Here is a 19,189-nt window from a genome sequence, read left to right on the forward strand (position 1 = left end):
TTTTTTGTTGCTATGGCTATCCAAGGTAAGTAGCTAATATTAAACTACATTGATTTTTTTTGCTTTATCTCTGAGGAAATCAATAGATTTTACAGACTTTGCTTTGTATTTACACTTTGCCTAGTAGTTAGCAAAAAACTGGGCTCACTATAGTTGTTCATTGATGTCATCTTTTCCACAAGGAAAATAGTACATGTATTAAATAACTTTCCCCAAGTTGCAAACGATTCTCTTTAAAATGCTCAGGCATATTTTACTCTTGGTTTTGCACACTTTAAGCAGATTATACGAAACCTAAAATATATGAGTAGTTTCATGAATTCCAAGCCATACAATAGTAAATGACTTGTCTGTTTAGCCTGGGAGTATTACCGTTCCACTTAGCAGAATAAATCCTAAGTTATATTTGTTTTCAGAAGTTGTGTGAGTATAGCCATGTGTCTGTCAATGGATAAGAGAATATGTAGTATATATATACACAGTGGAATACTGCTCAGCCATGAGAAAGAAGGAAGTCTTGCCATTGCAACAATATGGATGAACCTTGAGAGCATTTATGAAATAAGTCTGTCAGGGAAAGACAAATAGTGTATGATCTCAATTATATGTGGGACCTAAAAAAAGCCAAACTTATAGAAATGTAAAGTGTGATTACCAGGGGCTGGAGGGTGGAGGAAATGGGGGTTGGTCAAAGGGTACACACTTCCAGTTATAAGATGAAGTTCTGGTGGTCTAATTAATGTACAGCATTTTCATTATGATTAATAATACTGTATTATTTTCTTGAAAGCTGCTAAGAGTAAATCNCTAGAATGGCCAAAATAGTTTTGAAAGCCAGGAAAAAAGTTGGAGGACTCATATTACATAATTTTAATACTTATAAGTGTATGTTAATGAAGTTTGCAAAGTATTAGCATAAAGGAAGACATATAGATAAATGGATCAAATTGTAAATCCAGGAATCAATGCTTATATTTATGGTCAGTTGATTTTCAACAAAGGTGCCAACATATCAATTGAAAAGGACAGTGTTTCCAACAAGTGGTGCTAGGATAATTGTATATCCATATGTAAAGAAAAAACTTAAGCCTTTTACCATAGAGAAAAATTAACTCAAAATGGATCATAGTTCTAAATATAAGCTCTAAAATTATAAAACTTCTGGAAGACTTTGGATTAGGCAAGGCATTCTTAGATACAACACAAGAGCAAGGCCATAAAAGAAAAAAAAATGAGCTTTATTAAAATGAACGTTTACACTTCAAAAGACATGACTAAGAGAATGCAAAGACAAGCCCCAGACAGGAAGAAATATTAGCAAATCATATATGTGGTATAAATATTGAGTTTATACACAGAATATATAAGGAACTCATACAAATCAATAATAGTAAGACAACCCACCTAAAAATGGGTAAGACACTTGAATAGAAGTATTTCACCAAAGATGCATGGGTAGCAAAAGTTGTTCAGCATTAGTCATTAGAGAAATACAAATTTAAATTATGAGCTACAACTACACACCAACTACAACTGTAATTTAAAAAGACAGATAATGCCGAAGGTTGGCAAGAATAGAGAATCTGAAACCCTCAGATGTCATTGGGCATATAAAATGGTACAGCTGCTTTGGAAAACAGTGTCAGTTTCTGTAAGAATTAATAAGAAACTTAGCATGTAACCCAGCAACTCCATTCCTAGGAATCTGTATAAAAAAAATGAAAATGCATGTTTGCACTGAAACATGTACACAATTGTTTATAGCAGAGTTATTCAGAACTAAAGAGTGGAAAATACTGATCAGTTGGTAAATGGATAAACGAAATGTGGTATATTTATGCAATGCCTTACTATTCAGCAATAAAAAGAAACAATATACAAGTACTGATACATGCTACATTGAATGAATCTCAGAAACATTTCACTAAGGTAAAGGTCAGCAAGTTTTTTCTGGGAAGGCCAGATAGTGAATATTTTAGGCTTTGTGGGCCATATTATCTCAGTTGCAGCTACTCAGCTCTGCTGTTGTAGTATGAAAGCAGACACAGACAGTATGGAGTGGGTATGGTTATGTTCCAATAAATTTTATTTACAAAAACATGTGGCAAGCTAGATTTGGCCTGCAGATTGTAGTTTGCCAATCTCTGCTAAGTGAAAGAAGCCAGATGAATAAGACTACATATTATATGATTCCATTTACATTGATATGCCAGAAAAGGCAAGTTTTTAGAGGCGAAAAAAGCTCACATAGTGGTTGCACGTGGCCGGGAGTGGGGCTGGGGGAGTGGTGACTGGCCACAAATAGAGTCAAAGCAAATTTGGGAGGTGATGAAAAAAGTTCTAAAACTGCATTGCAGTTGTTATACAACTCTACAAAGTGATTAAAACTTACTGAATTTTACCTTTACAATGGATGAAGTTAAGGGAATGTAAATTATACCTTAGTAAAGATGAAAAAAGGAATAGATATATAAGACTGGTGGGGTTTCTGTGATATGTCATGAAGTTATTAAATTCTATATGATATATAACTGTGGCTGGAAAAATTATAAGAGTACATAGGTGAAGACTAAACTTAAAAATGAGAATACTTATAATAGATAACAGAACTGGAATTTGAGAAAATAATGAAAAGTGAAAACTATTATTGAAACAGTAACATTTTACAACTTGATATACTACTAAAATCCAGTGTTTTTAAAAAATAACTTGACCTGCGTCCTTGTCATAGGATCAAATTCAACTGCATCACATCCATTCTTCCTGAGTCACATACATACTCTTCCCCTCAGATAATTTGCATCAAGATTTCTGATTAAGATGTCAGAGAAAGCACCTGTATAATCTGCCTCCACTTTGTTCCAAGCTTATAAGAATGCAATGTGAAAATTTTTAAAGAAATAAATATTTTCTAGTTATACTTAAGGCAAGGAAAACCTCTGCAGGCCGCAACAGAAAGGGAGTCATGAGCAAATGTCAGTGCTGTCTGGCTTACAGAAACCTGGGTCCTGTTGGCCAGGGCTTATGGGAAGATTTTTAAGCCAAATTTAAGAGGGTGTATAGATTCCTACACATTTTAAGAGCACCAAACACGTCTTGCAAATGGTGGGAGATTGGAACTAGACTCTGCATTAAGCAAGGAATTGAGACCGTGTTTCTAGGCAGTAAAACTAGCTGACATAATTCCATGTGACACTCTTGGTGTTTTCCTGTAGGCCAGAGGCAGCTATGTAAAAATAGAAATAGTAACCATATGTTGTGTGTGTGTGGCATCTGGAATAGAGTTCTACCCATGTGGGACCAAAGCCCCAGCCTTCCTAATTTAAGACCTGCTCTGGAGCTGTGCAACTCCAGGGGGCCAGTCTGAGCAACCAAGAAACAACATGGCGGGAAAGAGCTCAGAAAGGATAAAACTTCCACATAAAGTGAACTTACACACAGGCATTTCAGGGAGTATAAGGAATCTATTGCCATAAAAGACAAGCAATACATTAAATAGGGTCATTGACATCTGAGGAAATAAGGATAAGAACACAATCCTAAAAAAGAACTTAAAAATAAAAATGTTTAAGAATTTCAAATGAAATAGTAACTTGCAATGAGAATAGGAGTAAATAAGAACAGGCAGAATGATAAAGGTCCATTTGCACATATTTTAATTAACAAAAGTTGTGAAATAAAAAACTTTAGTGGATTAAATTGACATAACAGAAGAGAGTTAGTGAATCAAGAGTCAACTGAAAATTGAAAGGATGGATGAGCATGGATGAGCAAGTCATGTAGAATATGGAACAAAAGGATGAAGAAGTTTAAACCTGACAGAGAAGTTAAGAAACATGGGAAATAGACTGACTGAGGAGTNAGAGAAGCAGCATGCTTTTAGGCGACTGTAATGATAAGCTTAAAGTTCCGTGTTGCTTTCTGCCTAAAGATGTTATAATACCATTTCCTTTTAGCAAGAATTGAAAAAAAAAAAAAAGGAAATACTGAGTTTTACCTAATACAAGACAGTTATAACATTTTGCTTTGCCTTCTATTTTGCATATAGTTCGGCGCTCTGTAAGTATTTAAGTGAGCCTTTAAAATTACAGTGAAATTTTTATTAGAAGTGTTCATTTTTTTCCCCCCGATAGGACACTTGAGGGGCATTTTAATATGAAGAGTGTGTTTCAGTTTTTTGAAAACTGATGTCCCTGGAAATGTTTCCAATTAAAATTTTCAAGAACATAAAAATAAGATGGTGTAGGACTTTCCTGCCATTCTTACTTACATTGCTTTCAAGATATAAAATATTCTGTGTAATCTAAAATTTGTTTTCAGCTTAGTTTTACCATTGCAATTTATAAGAGTCATGATTTTAGTCTATAATTTGGTTGGAGGACTGTCTTCAATAAAGTGATTTGCTTTCATTTTTACCTGCCATGTCAGTTAGTCAGATTCAGAATGAGTTCACTTTCTTGTAAGAGTCAGAGTGAACGGTTAGCACATCAACAACCCCAGGTCAGATGTGAAGACAGGAATAAGCAGTGTTGTGAGTATCAGAATTATGTTTGTGGGAAAATCATTGTGCTTACTGTGAATACACAGAAACAATGGAAGAACTGTAATTTGTTTTTTTAATTTATAAATTGGTATAAATTCAGTGTGAATACTTATGAAATGACAAGTCATTAAAATGTAAAACACCTCCCACATATGACATATATTTAATTAATGGGCCTAACATTTGGAATGTAAGTTAAGTCCCAGTTATTCAAATTGTGGTCTTATTTGAAACAAAGTTCAAAAATATAAGTAGCAAAGGTTATGATATTATATTTTCCCCCCTTACCCTTTGTTGAATGCTGATTTAAGGGAGATCCTAGCTATAGCTAGCATCTTGGTTGACTTTGAAATTTTAGGAAAACCTCAGAGACAGACTATTTGTAAAAGCCAAATCTTCTCTTTACCTGCTCACAACCTGGCCTTGGAGTTAACTAAAACTGCAGGCTTTTCAATAGATTGGTAATGCCAAGTCTTCGAGAAAATTGTTGCCAAGAAATGCTATACAATTCTGTGTTTCTCTTGATTTCATTAGGCCATCAAACCACACTACAGCTGATAATTTTATTTCCTGAAATAAAAAAGAAGTAATTTCAATAGCAGAGTAGTAATTCTGTTTAGATCCTATTTAGTCAATCATATTTCTAATTTAACTCCATTGGTTAACGTTTTTTTTTCCCTCCCCTCTTTCTACCCTGTTGGTTGACTTTTAATTATGCTCTTCATATGTCACTGAGTATAGTGCTGGTTAAACTCTGTGCTTACTTTCCCAGCCTGCTAGTCTAGCTGCAAGAGATAGAATAAGAATTACATTCTACTGATTATTGGTGCACTTGTTATAAAAAATATTTTCTTTGTAGAGGAGCCTGTAGAACCTGCATGCTTTAGGCACTGGTTTTCATTTCTGTGTGATCACTGTATGCCGCAGGGGCCATCATGAGCTGGCAGAGTTCATGCTGGTAGTCATGAACGGAGAGCCTGGTGCTCCAGGTATCGCTCTGCTTTCCCACCGAACACAACATCTTATTAAGTATTTGACTACAGTTAGAGTGTGCAGATCTATTAAAAAACAACATTTCTGTTATTCTTTTCTGCCAAGAGAGAGTGGAATAGGCATTTAATTTCTAAATGGTCTGTTTTCTAATTTGTAAATTAGGAATGATGTGTCTTCTATTATAGTAATATGTATTGAGACCTTTCTGTGTTTCAGACACTATCCTAATCCTTGTACACATATTGTAAATAGCTGTGATGTCAGTAGTTATTCCCATTTTACAGATCAGAAAACAAGGGATCATTGTTTTCTTAGGTCCTGCAGTTAGGCCTAGGTAGAAGTAGAAGTCAGCTGGCCTGACTCCAAACCAGTGTGTTAACCTTTTCATGGCCGCTCCTCAAATTTAGCCGCTCTTCAGAAGCATTGGAGAGCTTTACCAGTAAAAGGGAGACAACGCGCCTGCTAGGAGCCCCAGACGGAAATCAGAATCTCTTAGGGATGAGGTCTGGACATTGGTAGTTATTGGCATTTTTTAAACATCTTCTGATGACTATAATGTGAAACCAGAGTTAAGAACCACTGCTCTGTAATTATATTACTTGTTTTGGAATTAATTTCACTTAATTTGGTAATCTGGTAGTAGGAGACAAAGCACATCTAAAGACTTAGGACTAGAATAGAACCGTGGCAAAGGTTTTATATACCTACCCACATAAGTAAACCAACTTAATAGATATGATTTTTTATACTGGAATTGTGGGTCATACAACTTAACATACCAGAAATAATAAAAGCCATTTATAAGGAGAAATTCAGAAAACTCTTAAACTATAAAAGTACACATAATGTAATGAATATTTTTTGGTTCTACATGGAATTCCAAACTTTAATAACATCTCCAATTTTTCCAAGCTTTAATTCATTACCATGTGTNCCACTCGGCCAGCTCTCATTACCATTTCTTTAACTCCTTGTGAGTTATTAACTTGATTCTTTAGCAATATGGAATAGTGGTTAAGATGGCAGACTCTGGAATCCCACTTCCTAAGTTTAAATATTTGTTTCATCACTTAACTGTGTGACCTTTGTGTGTTGAGCAGGGAATCCTGTGTTGAATCATAGCTGTTCTACCTGTTGTGACTTCGAGGGGAGAGACCTGGACAGACCCTAATGAAGGAAGTGCTATTCATTAAGCCGCCATGCTTGTGATGTCACTCTGCCACTTTTAGCAAGTTTTTAAACCTTTCTACCTCTTGTTTCCTCACCTATAAGATGGGGATAATAAGAGTACTTGTCTCCTATGCTTTTATTGAAAAATGAATGAGGTTATTCACATAAAAGCAAGTGGCAAAATACGTTTTTCCTGGTTTTGAGCTCACTTTTCTGTTTTGTTTTGGTTTTTTCTTTCCTTTCAAAAGCCCCAGGATCCTGCTTCTCTTCCTCCCGCTACCACTTAGTCCTTTTAGGTTAAAATTTCTCATTTTCCTGGCCCATTGGTGAATAGAATTATCCTGAGAAATATTTCCCTCTCTTTCAGTATCTGAGGCAAAAGTACTCAACCAGTTTTTTGAGGATAAGAGTTTTGTTTTGGTTTTTAATGTTCCCAATAATGGGGGAAACTAACCGGACAAAAATAGCAAACAAGGGCATGTTATCAGGTTTCAAAAGACTCACGATAAAATGTGTTCCTAGCTCTCAGATTGTAAGTGGGACCAGTCCCTGATTTTTCTCTATCTAATTCCACAAATGACTTAGTCATTCTTTTATGAGAATTTATGCTAATTCTTCTGTCTATAGTTATTTCTTCTTTGTGGCTCAGGGTCACTTATTCCCTAACTTTTTAGAACTTGGAACTCTTGTGCCTGGTCCCCTTTTATGTTCAAAGGAAGCTCCTCCTTCTTTCTTATTTTTTTCTTTAAGCTTTATTAAGATATAATTGGTATGTAACATTGTATAACTTTAAGGTATACAATGTAATGACTTGATACATGTACATAGTGCAAAATTATCACCACAAAAAGGTTAATTAACACATCCATCACCTCACATAGTTACAGATTTTTTGTGTATCGTGAGAACATTTAAGATCTATTCTCTTAGCAGCTTTCAAATACACAATATAGTATTGTTAACTATAGTCACCATGCTGTACATTAGAACCCCAGAACTTACTCACCTTGTAACTGGAAGTTTGTACCCTTTGACCACCTTCACCCATTTCCTGATCCACACTCCACCTTTGGTAACTTTACCAACCTGCTCTCTGTTTCTGTGAGGTGTTTTTTTNAGTCAGTTTTTCCCAGCAGCAAAAAAAGAGAAAGGAAGCTGAGTTGAAAATATCTAGTCTTTTGTTATTCAATTTTATAGCTATATGGTCTCAAAATTGTAACCAAGATTTGGCATAGTTGAACTTTGGACTACAGCAACACTTGATATGCACAATTAATAAATATCACAAAGAGTTATTATAAGAAAAAATACAGACAAAAACTGTAAAATTAAAAAGCATAGTAACTAAAATTAAAAATTAGATGGCTCAATAGGAGATTTGAGATGGCAGAAGAATCAGTGAATTTGAATATGTCAGTAGAATTTATACACCCTGATGCCAGAGAGAAAAAGATTGAAGAAAAACCAAAAGACCCTCACAGACCTGTGAGGAAACATTAAATACATACACATACATATAATGGGAGACCCAGAAAAGAGGAGAGAGGAGTTAAAAACTATTTGAAGAAATCATGGTGGAAAACTTTCCAGATTTGATAGGAAAAAAAAAAATATGTAGATTCAAGAAGCTCACAAAAAACCAAGCAGGAAAACACAAAAAAAGCCACACATAAACACATCATAGTTGAACAGCTGAAAGCCAAAGGGAAAGAGAAAATTTTGAAAGCTAGAATAAAACAAACAAACAAAAAACACCATTCATTTCATATAGGGGACCAGTAATACCTTTAACGGTTGACTTTTTATCAGAAACAGTAGAGACCATAAATCAAGACATATTCAAAGTACTAAAACAAAGAAAAACTGTCAACCAAATATTCTATATCCAGAAAAACTAGTCTTTTAAAACAAAGGTGAAATGAAGTATTCCCAAGTAAAAAAAGATTGAATTTCCTGCTACTAGACTGTCTTATAAGAAACATTGAATGAAATCTCCAGATCCTAATTCAAATCCATAGGAAGAATTGAAGAGTGTTAGATATGGTAAACCTGTGGGTAAATATGAAAGAGTCTCTTAATATATATATTTTTCATTTTTCCTCATATTTAAAACATATAAGATCATATAAAACAATAATTATAACATTGTTATGTTAGATTTATAACATATACATGTGAAATGTACATATGACAACACAAAAGAGGGGTAAGGGTAAGGGCATATAGTTTCCATTTTAGTGGAATTAAGTATTATTTTGAAGTAGATTGTGATAAATTAAGATGTATATTATAATCCCTAGCGCAATTGCTGAGAAAATAACTCTTAAGAGAATAGAAAGTAAAAATATCAGAGATGGATTAAAATGGTACACTAAAAAATATCACAAAAGAAAGTAAAGGAAGAACAGGAATAAAAAATGTGACACAAATAGAAACTGAAGAGCAAAATGGCAGAAGTAAATCCAGTCATATAAATAATTACATTAAAGGTGAATGGACTGAATATTCTACTCAAAAGGCAGAGATTGTCAAACTGGATTAAAAAGCAACACTAACAGCTTTATGCTGTCTAAGAAACACACCTTAGATTCAAAGACACAAATGCGTTGCAAATAAAAAGATGGGAAAAGATGCACAATGTAAAGAGTTATCATAAGATTGTTTATCAGACAAACTAGACTTTGACAAGAAGCACTACTTAAGACAAATAGAGGCATTTTTGATAATGATAAAAAGGTCAATACATCTGAAAGATATAACAATCCTAAATTGTATATACATCTAACAACAACTCCAAAATGCATGAAGCAAGACTGTGAAAAGAGAAATACAATTTGTACAATATTAATTAGAGTTTTCAAAACCTCATTCTCAATACTTGATAGAACAACTTGCTAGACAGCAAATCAGAAAGGAGATAGAAGACTCCAAAAACGTTATCAATCAACTTCACTTAACTAACATATATAGAAAATTCTACCCAGTGACTGCAGAATACACATTCTATTTAAACGTGTGAGGCATTCTCTAGGTTATACCATATACTGGGCTATAAAACTGGTCTCAGTAGACTACAAAAGGTTGAAATTCTGGAACAGAAAGAAATCTTAAAAAATTATAAATATTTGTCAATTAAACAATGCTTTTCTAATAACACAAGGGAAATTTTAAAATATTTAAATGAATACAAACAGAAAGACAACTTAGAATTTATGTGTGCAGCTCAAGCAGTACTTCAGGGGAGACGTATACCTTTAAATGTGTGTAAAAGAAACCAAAAAATTCTCAAATCAGTACCTGAGCTTCCATCTTAGAGAAAAAAGAGCAAACCAGACCAAAACCAAGCAGAGGAAAGAGACAATACAGAATGTAGCAGAAACCAATGAAACAAAAATATGAGAGGAAAATAAATGAAACTAAAAGTTGGTTCTTTGAAGAGATCAACGAAGTTGACAAACTTAGCCATACTGACCAAGTCAAAAAGAAGACACAGATTTTCAAAATCAATGGTGAAAGGGGTGACATTAATACCAACCTTACAGACCTTAAAAGTATTATAAAGGAATATTTTGATCAACTGATGTCATCAATTTAGAAACTAAGATGTAGTGGATGATAAATTTCTAGAAAGACACAAATTATTAGAAAGAAACAAATTACCCAAACTGATTAAGGAACAAATAGAAAATAGGAATAGACTTGTAATAAGTGAAGAAATTGAATGCGCAATTAAAAATCTTTCCAAAAAGAAAATCCCTATATCATATTCGGTGAATTCTAATCAAATATTCAAAGAAGAAATAATGTTAATACTTCACACGCTCTTTCAGTAAGTAGAAGAGAATGGAACACTTCTCGATTTATTAGGCCATAGTTATCTGATTTCAAAGCCAGGCAAAGACATCTCAAGAAAATAAAATTGCAAATCAATATATTCCTTGATATTAGCAAACCAAATCCAACAATATATAGAAAGGATTGAACACCACAAGCAAGTGGGATTTGTCCCAGGAATGCAAAGTTGGTTTGAGATCTGAAATTCAACTAATGTAATAAGCTATAGTAATAAAATAAAGAACAAAATCACATAATCATCTCAGTAGAGTCAGAGAGAGCATGTTCCAAACTCCAGTATCAATTCATGGGGGAAAAAATCAACAAACCAGGAATTTAAATTAAAAAAATTAAAAAAAAAAGGCGTTCTCTACTTGATAAAGGACATTTATGAAGAGCCTACAGATAATATATTTAATAGTGAAAGCTGGAATGCTTTCCTCTTAAGATCAGGGACAAGGCAATAATGTCCACTGTCACCTTGTCATTACTTCTGTTCAGTAGTGTACAAGAGGTTCTCTAATCAGTGCAATCAGGCAAGAAAAATAAATAAAATACTCAAATTGTGAAGGAAGTTGTAAAACTGCCTTTATTCACAGGTAACATGATGCTATATGTAGAAACTTCTAGGAAATATAGAAATATATTACTAGAACTAATAAACAAGTTCAGGAAGGTTTCAGGAAACAAGATCAATATACAGAAATCCAGTGTATGCCTAGATATTAGATATGAGCAATCCAAAAAATAAGGAAACAGTTTATTATAGTTGCATCAAAGAAGAGTAAAATATTTAGGGATAAATTTAACAAAATAGTGCAAAANGTTGCATTTAATTTTATTATTGACATTGGCTATGATGTTATAAGAACATAAAGTAACATTTAATTTAATCTCAACTACATGTCTATCTAGTTATTTCCTACTGTGGGATAACAGAATGAAGGAGAAAATTTATCATACTTGGGAACAGAAGGGATTGAATTAAGATTACCATGAGACTTTACATCTTGAATCCTGAGCGAGCATGCTCACCTCACATTTACAGTGTTCATTACTGAAATATGGTTGTTAATCAACAAAGTTCTAAATGAATAAGTTAGAAATCCAAGTCTGTAATGGGTAGAGTAGGTTGTTCATGTGGGTTGTTTTTAAAGCATGCCATTTTGTAAAGCAAAAAAAAAAAAGGTACAATGTTCCCTTTTTGTGTGTTAGGATCATGAAAAAAAACACACAGAATTTTAGAGGTTCAAGTGGCAATTCCTTTAGATTGTAGAAACTGAGAGAGGCAGCTGTGTTCAAGGTTATACAACTGTGCAACTAGTGACAGAGCTCAAACCATAGGCCAGGTGTCTCCATTCCGTTTCTCTTTGCACTCTATCAGATGACGTACTTACCTGAGGAAAAAACTCCAGATTTAACAAATCTGTTTATGGTTGCAATTTTTTTTCGTTCAAGCTTTGTTTTTCCAGACCACCAAACATTAAATTGTGTGTGTGTGTATGTGTGTGTCTGTCTGTCTGTGTATGTTTTGTAGAAAAGTTTTAGAAATTAGAAAGATTTCAGGAAGGAAAAACATTTAATTCATTGTAGATTGTTGATAGGAAAATAATCAGTTTTGTATATGATCCATCTCACATCTAACTTCCAATTTGGGGAAGTCCCTTGAAATCATCAATAAAGTTATGAGAGGAATCGTGAGTAGGCCTAATGATGTCATAAGAAATAGAACACATGAGATTGTAACTGTGGCCAGGATGGCTTTTCTTACATGATAATCTGGTGGATCCTTGATTACTGGCATGGCCACACCCCTGCTGATGGCAGAAAAAGCTAGTTAAAGCCTTCAAGCCCCTGGTTTTAGGCCTCTTCTGTACACCATGGGGCTGTGTTGTGACTAGCAGTAATCTCCATGGAGGCGTCACGTGCAGTTATCTGCTTCCTCATGGCGTTTCCTCTGCATGGCTTATTGCTATTTGGATAGCAAAGCAAGGTCAAGCTGTATTTTTGGTATTACACCAAGTTCAAGGCTTCATTCTCACCAGTTTTTGATGGTGAACCAGTCATTTTAGTCTAGCCTAGCTCAAATAGAGAGCCGCAAACTCAGACTCGCGTCAGGTTAATTAAGCTTCGCATCTACCTAAGAGAGATAATCATATCCCCACCCCATCTTTGTTACAGCAATATAGTATACATGTTACAGCAATATAGTATACTAAGAGAGTCCTCAAATCTGAGTGATATGTGAGGAATTCTAAAACTTAATTCCTTCCAAGAGACTATGCATAACCTATAGGGACATGCATAACAGTAACGATGGGGAAACTGGTTTTCTAGGTTTCACAATAGTGTGGCCTTGTTATTTCACAGGCTGTGATTTCCTAGTCAGAGATACAGCAATATTCAAATATGTGCACACATCTGCATTCCCAAGACTAACATAGAAGCTCTTTGAATCATTCGCCAAATACGCTATAAGTGTGCCTCAAGGGTCTCCTTTCTAAACATGCTCTATACTTCATTAATAATGATAAAAATATCCCTATCACTCAGATTCTGAATGTCACACTATGTTCTGTATCCTAATCTAAAACAACTTTATCAACATTGTGACAAATGTAATTATGGTACACATGCTATCTTTCAAAGTATGTATAAAAATACGTTTCAATAGATCATGCTCTTCATAAGTTACATAAATGTCTAATCACTATGTGGTACACCTGAAACTAATATAATAGTGTATGTCAACTATAGTTGAAAAATAAAACGATTATTTTTAAAAAGATCATGTGCTTAGTATTTTAGCAGTGGGGTTGGTTTGCATTAAGTCAGAATTTGTTTAAATAGGACTATTGTATTTGTATAGGTATGTTACTGACTTTATAGCTTGGCATCTTACAGAGATAATGACACATTTTGGTGGATTTGAAATTCTACCAAATTCAAATTTCCACCAAATTTGCCAGGTAGGAAAGGGAGAAATTGCATATAAGTTTTATGGCTGTTTGTGAATACACCATTTTCTTTTTTGTCGAAAATATGAAGAAAACTTGTTAGGTAGAGATGCTTTTAGATTTCTCATGCTTTCAGTAGCAAAAATACAAATTATGCTGAAAAAGTCCTTTTATACAGACATTTCCAAGGCAAAATTCTGAGCAAATTACCTTTTTCATGGTTGGCTGAGAAAAAAAGACATTATGTGTCATAAACCTGTTTTTTCCATGTATACAAATTATTCATGATGCTTAGTAAAAGTAACATTTCTGAGAAATTTTGTAATGAAGATTATTCCACATTCTAAAATTTTCAATTGCATTACACAGTGAGAAAACATGTATTAAAATCTCTTCTGATTCCCCTGCATAACTTATACATATTACACCATTCATTTACATTTTTGAAATACATAATAATGTATTTGTTTTCAGGATTACAGCTCTACTTGGTTCAAAATGCAGTTTTCTGGACCAAAATACTGTCCTTTTATGCTCCATAGGGTGGCAGATTACTGTTGCATTGAAGCTTTTATTTATAAGATACGTACTACACAAGGGCGTTAGAAATAGCTTGGCAATAAAGGGAGCTCTGTGGTGGAAGCGAAGGGGCAACAGTGGATAAAATGTGCAAAAGGCTGCTTGTTTGGAAATCAAATTTAATTTAAAAGAGCTTTCAATCACTAGTTAATATAACTGCTTTAAATTTACAGACAGTGGGAGTAGCTCACCGTTACCCAAGTATGCTTCATCTCCCAAACCAAACAACAGCTACATGTTCAAACGGGAACCCCCAGAGGGATGTGAGCGAGTGAAGGTCTTTGAGGAGATGGCGTAAGTAATGTCTTTTCTGTCAGCTGGGATCCACGAAGCTGCAAAGCTTTTTTACCAAGACCAGTTGATTACAGATGAATCAACGACTCCATCCAGCTGATAATGGGTTTCAGAATGCTGAAAAGAGAATTGAATAGGGCAAAAGAGATCTTACGAGAGGAGAACCGGAGTCTGTATACTGGGAAAATGTGAGCTAATACAAACACACCTTGGAAATTCATCCTCACTGGCTAAAAGACCTATTTTTAATCAGGAAGACATTCCCCTTCCAAGGCCCGATGAACACAGATGGCTAAGACCATGACATGTAGCGGCACAGTTCACGTCTGCGTGTAGCTGGCCTGATGTCAGCGACCCCGCAGCCAGGGGGAAACCAGCCTCCTTCCCATAGACACATCCAGCATGTGTATTTGTTGAATTTGGACTTTCTGTTCACAGATTTTTTTTTCTTTTTGAAATTTCAATATGTATACATTAGAAATTAAAGGATAAGAGGGTCATGCTGTAAATACTTGGCGGAGTAGCGCGCGCACACACACACAAAGACCATGTGGCTCCTGGGCTCACTCACCCCTTGACCCCAGGGTGGGTGCCTAGTGGAGGCCGCTGTCCTCCTGCCGCCTAGATGGGGACAGAGTGCGCCCTGCAGAAGCTGGGAACCAGGGGAGAGGAAGGGCTTGTGGGCCCTGCTCTGTCGGGCTGACTGGCTCTTCAAGAAACGACTGAAATTTTTTTTTTTCTTATCTGTGTTAGTAGAAGTATATATATAGAGATGCAGAAAAAGGAGGAAATGCTTAAAATCAAATATATAATGGGGGAATCCCTCTCCCAATATAATTTTTCTTCACGCAAAAGGTCATTCTAGCCTTGCATAATCTTCAGCCGTAATGTAAAACATGTTTCCACATTCCCAGATGATTGAAATCAAACTAATGACCTCTGAAAAAATGTGCCCAGTCCTTTTGAAAGTCCCGTGGTCTCAGATATCACTTCAGTGCTGTGTACCTCAGTAGTCTGCCAGCTGACTTGTGCTATGGAAGATGTTTACCCCTGTGTGTACACTGAACTCATTCCCTGCCATTCACATTTTAGCTGTTTTAGAGAACTCCACTTGACTTAGAAACTGCTTAACTTGTTTAGTGATTCTAAACCTCCTTTTGTTTCATGGTTTTAGGTCTCGTCAGCCTATCTCAGCCCCTCTCTTTTCATGTCCTGACAAAAACAAGGTTAATTTCATCCCAACCGGATCAGCTTTCTGTCCTGTGAAACTTCTAGGCCCTCTCTTACCTGCCTCCGACCTGATGCTCAAGAACGCGCCCAACTCGGGCCAGAGCTCCGCCCTGGCCACGCTGACCGTGGAGCAGCTCTCCGCCCGGGTTTCCTTTACGTCGCTCTCCGATGACACCAGCATGGCTGGCTCCACGGAGGCCTCTGTCCCGCAGCCATCCCAGCAGCCGCAGCCACAGCTCCTGCAGGAACTGCAGGGCGAAGACCACATCTCGGCTCAGAGCTATGTGATCATCTGAAGCAGAGGGGAGCCGGCCTCTCCCCTGCGTTTCGCAGGCTGGGAACTAGCCCTCAGACACCCATCTGCATGGAGTGACAGACTTTCCGAACACCGCCACCGACAACAGACTACTTATCAGCATCATCAAGTATCTCTTAACTGACCTTGGCAGGGACGGAACTCCTATTCAGCAGTTTTTGTGGAAGGCAGCAATGCTTGCAAAACGTGCGTGTCATTCAGCATTTTAAGTGGAGACTATGCATTTCATAGTATGTTTGACAGATGAGTACTGTGTCCTGTGTTTTGTTCCAAATTCTTCAGTAAAATAAGCTCTATTGTCAAAATGTTGCCTGTCTCAGTAGAAAATGTCTTGCTGTGTTTTGTCCTATGGAAAATACTGTACTTCAGGATTATGTTTACAATCGATCCAGGTGTTTGTCTCTAACTTCCGTACTACATACAATGCAAAAAATGAAATCAAATCAATGGCCACAGCAGTTGCACAGTGCCCGCCCTATGGCCTAGCTTCAGGTACTTCAGGTGAAGTCTAAACTCAGGTAACTTGAAATGTATACCATACCGGGATATTAAACATTTCACAGCTCAAAAGCTAAAGAGGGAACATCGCTCTTTTGCCTTTCCTTATTTTATGCATTTCCCTTTCCTCATCACATTCCACATTCTTAGAATAAGAAGTGCATTCAGCCCTTGGAGAATGATAATCCTGGACATGGGGGAACGTGAGAAAAACCAGCAAATCTGTGGTGTCTGACATCATTTTTGTCATGTGGTTTCAAGTAAAACAACTGTTGCATTCACTATTTCAACACTTGTAAACATGGCTTTTTTTTTTTAACAAGTTCAGGTGTTGCTCAGTTAATGACTGTTCAGTGTCATAACTAAAGTGTCCAGTACTAGACTGTACACAAACATTCCACGTTGTGTGTGATGGAATGTAAAGACAAGAATGTCTAGGTTGAAATTCAGAACCAGTGAAGTTTCACAGGGGATGGCTGAGATTTGTGTGTTGATGTAGGCCATCAAGGTCGTGAAATGCTACTGTGTGATCTAAAGTCATAGTAACGGTTAGTTTCTCTTTTAGACATTTTTTAACTTGCAGGTTTGAAAATGACACACTTTTGGTTATTGCTTTCCTCAAGCAGTTTAGGTGCATGAGTCGCATTCACGTAGAGAGAGACTATATGAGTCTCAGAATCCATGCAATATAAATAAGTAAGTAGGTTATTTGGTGACTTACAAAAACAGTAGTTGAATGCTGTCTCATATAAGCCTCTCGTAATACTATGAATAGTGCTGTTAATATTTTGGATGTGCAACGTAGAGCATAAACCCAAGTAAATAGCTTTGAACTTGCAGACTTGACCTAACATCTCAACAGACTGTGAAGAGAGTCCTAGATACTCCTGATTGGCCAGTGGAAAAGCCTGCCTTTCAGACATTGGTCCCGCAGCACAGAGTATCCAAAAGCAAAGGGAAGTTTTTGTATTTTTATCCCATTGTTTTCAGTTCAATAAAACAGAGTTGTTTCCATCTGCACCTAAAGTGTAGGGCACAATTTTCTTAAGAATTGAGGGAACGAGGTGCCTACAGCTACAGGAACGTTTCAGTTCCCTTCAGTCATTCCTGGGGTTTTTTGTTTTTTTTTTTAATTTTCTAAGGAGGTTGAAGAAGGAAGAGGTGATAAAGATGAAAGCAACACCATTGATTGTTATTTTTAAGAAATGGCATGTGTGTGCGCGCGTGTGTGTCTGTGTATGTGTATGTGTATTCTATGTATGATTTTGTCATCCCAATTATCTTGTTCCCACCAAAGTGTGCAGTAATATTCTCTCCTGAAGTTGCAGTCTGGCTCCTTTTCATTAGTCAGTGTTACATTGTAGGAGACTGTCATGGAAAAAGACTCAGTTTACTTTTGCCATTTTCACAGGGGAACCTTTTAAAACAATCTCTTCAGCAGCAGACACCTTTAACCCTAATAATCTCAGGCCTTGCTGAAAATACTATATTTTGTAGGTTATGGTTAAAGGGAGAAAATTATTCTGTAAGATAAATATGAGCTCCATTAACTTCTGATATCGGACTTAGCATTACACGATGTGTTTGATCTTATGCTCTGCTTTTGTCCAAATAAGATGCAATAGTATCGATATCAATTTCTGAAAGATGGACCGAATATGCTTTTTTGGTGACAAAATCTGATGTACAATATTTATGGTGACATGTGCTTTTTTATTTGCTCATGAGAAACTGAATATTAATTGTGTTGTACATTTGTTCTTAGAATATATTAAAGTTTTGAACCAAATGTGTTAAAAGCTTATGCTTTGCCATGTAAATTTCCCAGAAGTTGTTGAGCTCAAATGTATCCTACACCCAGCTGTAGAAATTTGTCAGAAATTGTTTAAATTTTGTATATAGTGGTACTGTTGAATTCTAGCCACTGCGCTGAACAGTATTCGAGACACCATACAATATGGCTTTACACAAGGAAATGTGTGGCTTTCGTTTTGTATTTTTTTCAGTATAGAAGTTCCTGTGTCTTATTTAAATAAAGTTATTAGTAAAACTGGAATAGTTGGCATGTTTTTGGAAAGACTGGGTGGTTTTCCTCTTATGTGACAGAAATGAATGCAGCTCCAGGTAATGGCTGTATTCAGTGCTCACTGAGCTCCTGACCTGCATCTCGGGGGCGGTAGGGAGTCAGATGGGATCAGATTTCCACAGCTTGGTTTCCTCTTGACATTTAATTTACACACTTTCCATCACGAGGTAAGAAGCTAGATGTCTAAAGTTCCCAGGCCTTTGTACTGCTCCCAAATATGAGCACCTTGAAAAGAGAAAACATTGTCCCCGTGTCATTATTTTATACCTAAGAATTATTTGTGGAAATAAGTTTGGTGAAATCACCTCAGAGGAAGTTGCATATTTCTTGCAATGAAAGCTACAGCAAAAAATATATATATTTTATTTTTCACCCTTTTTATGTTTATATTCAGAGTAAGAGAGAGAAAAGCTTTACAGGACAAAGGAGTGTTGACGTTATGCCCAGCTATCCAAATAGGGTCATGATGGGCCACATAGTGTCCTGAAAGCAAAAACAAACCACTTGGAGAAATAATTTACCAGCAGAGTGTCCATTTCCGAAGCACTTCTCATCAAAGATTGATAAGATTTGACCTTAAATCAAACTTTAAAGTGACTAGTGTCTGTGTTTTGGGCTGTAAAAAGGAAAATATAACTTTTTAATGGTGCGCTCTATCGAGCATCTTCTTGAGAATGGTACATAATTTA

At 35.9% G+C, this 19,189-nt stretch overlaps 1 protein-coding gene across 1 annotated transcript in view; it reads left to right on the plus strand.

The window, feature by feature from the left end:
• GLCCI1 (glucocorticoid induced 1) overlaps nucleotides 1-18,470 on the plus strand; it is a 122,653-nt gene extending 104,183 nt beyond the window's left edge. Inside the window, exons 6-7 of the mRNA XM_019665290.1 lie at nucleotides 14,250-14,370; nucleotides 15,545-18,470. Coding sequence (XP_019520835.1) covers nucleotides 14,250-14,370; nucleotides 15,545-15,896 — 473 coding nt within the window. The 3' untranslated portion in view covers nucleotides 15,897-18,470. The remainder of the gene's footprint in view (nucleotides 1-14,249; nucleotides 14,371-15,544) is intronic.
• The last annotated feature ends 719 nt before the right edge of the window (nucleotides 18,471-19,189 follow it).

Source organism: Hipposideros armiger, unplaced genomic scaffold (genome assembly GCF_001890085.2).
Source record: "Hipposideros armiger isolate ML-2016 unplaced genomic scaffold, ASM189008v1 scaffold_438, whole genome shotgun sequence".
NCBI classification, from domain to species: domain Eukaryota; kingdom Metazoa; phylum Chordata; class Mammalia; order Chiroptera; family Hipposideridae; genus Hipposideros; species Hipposideros armiger.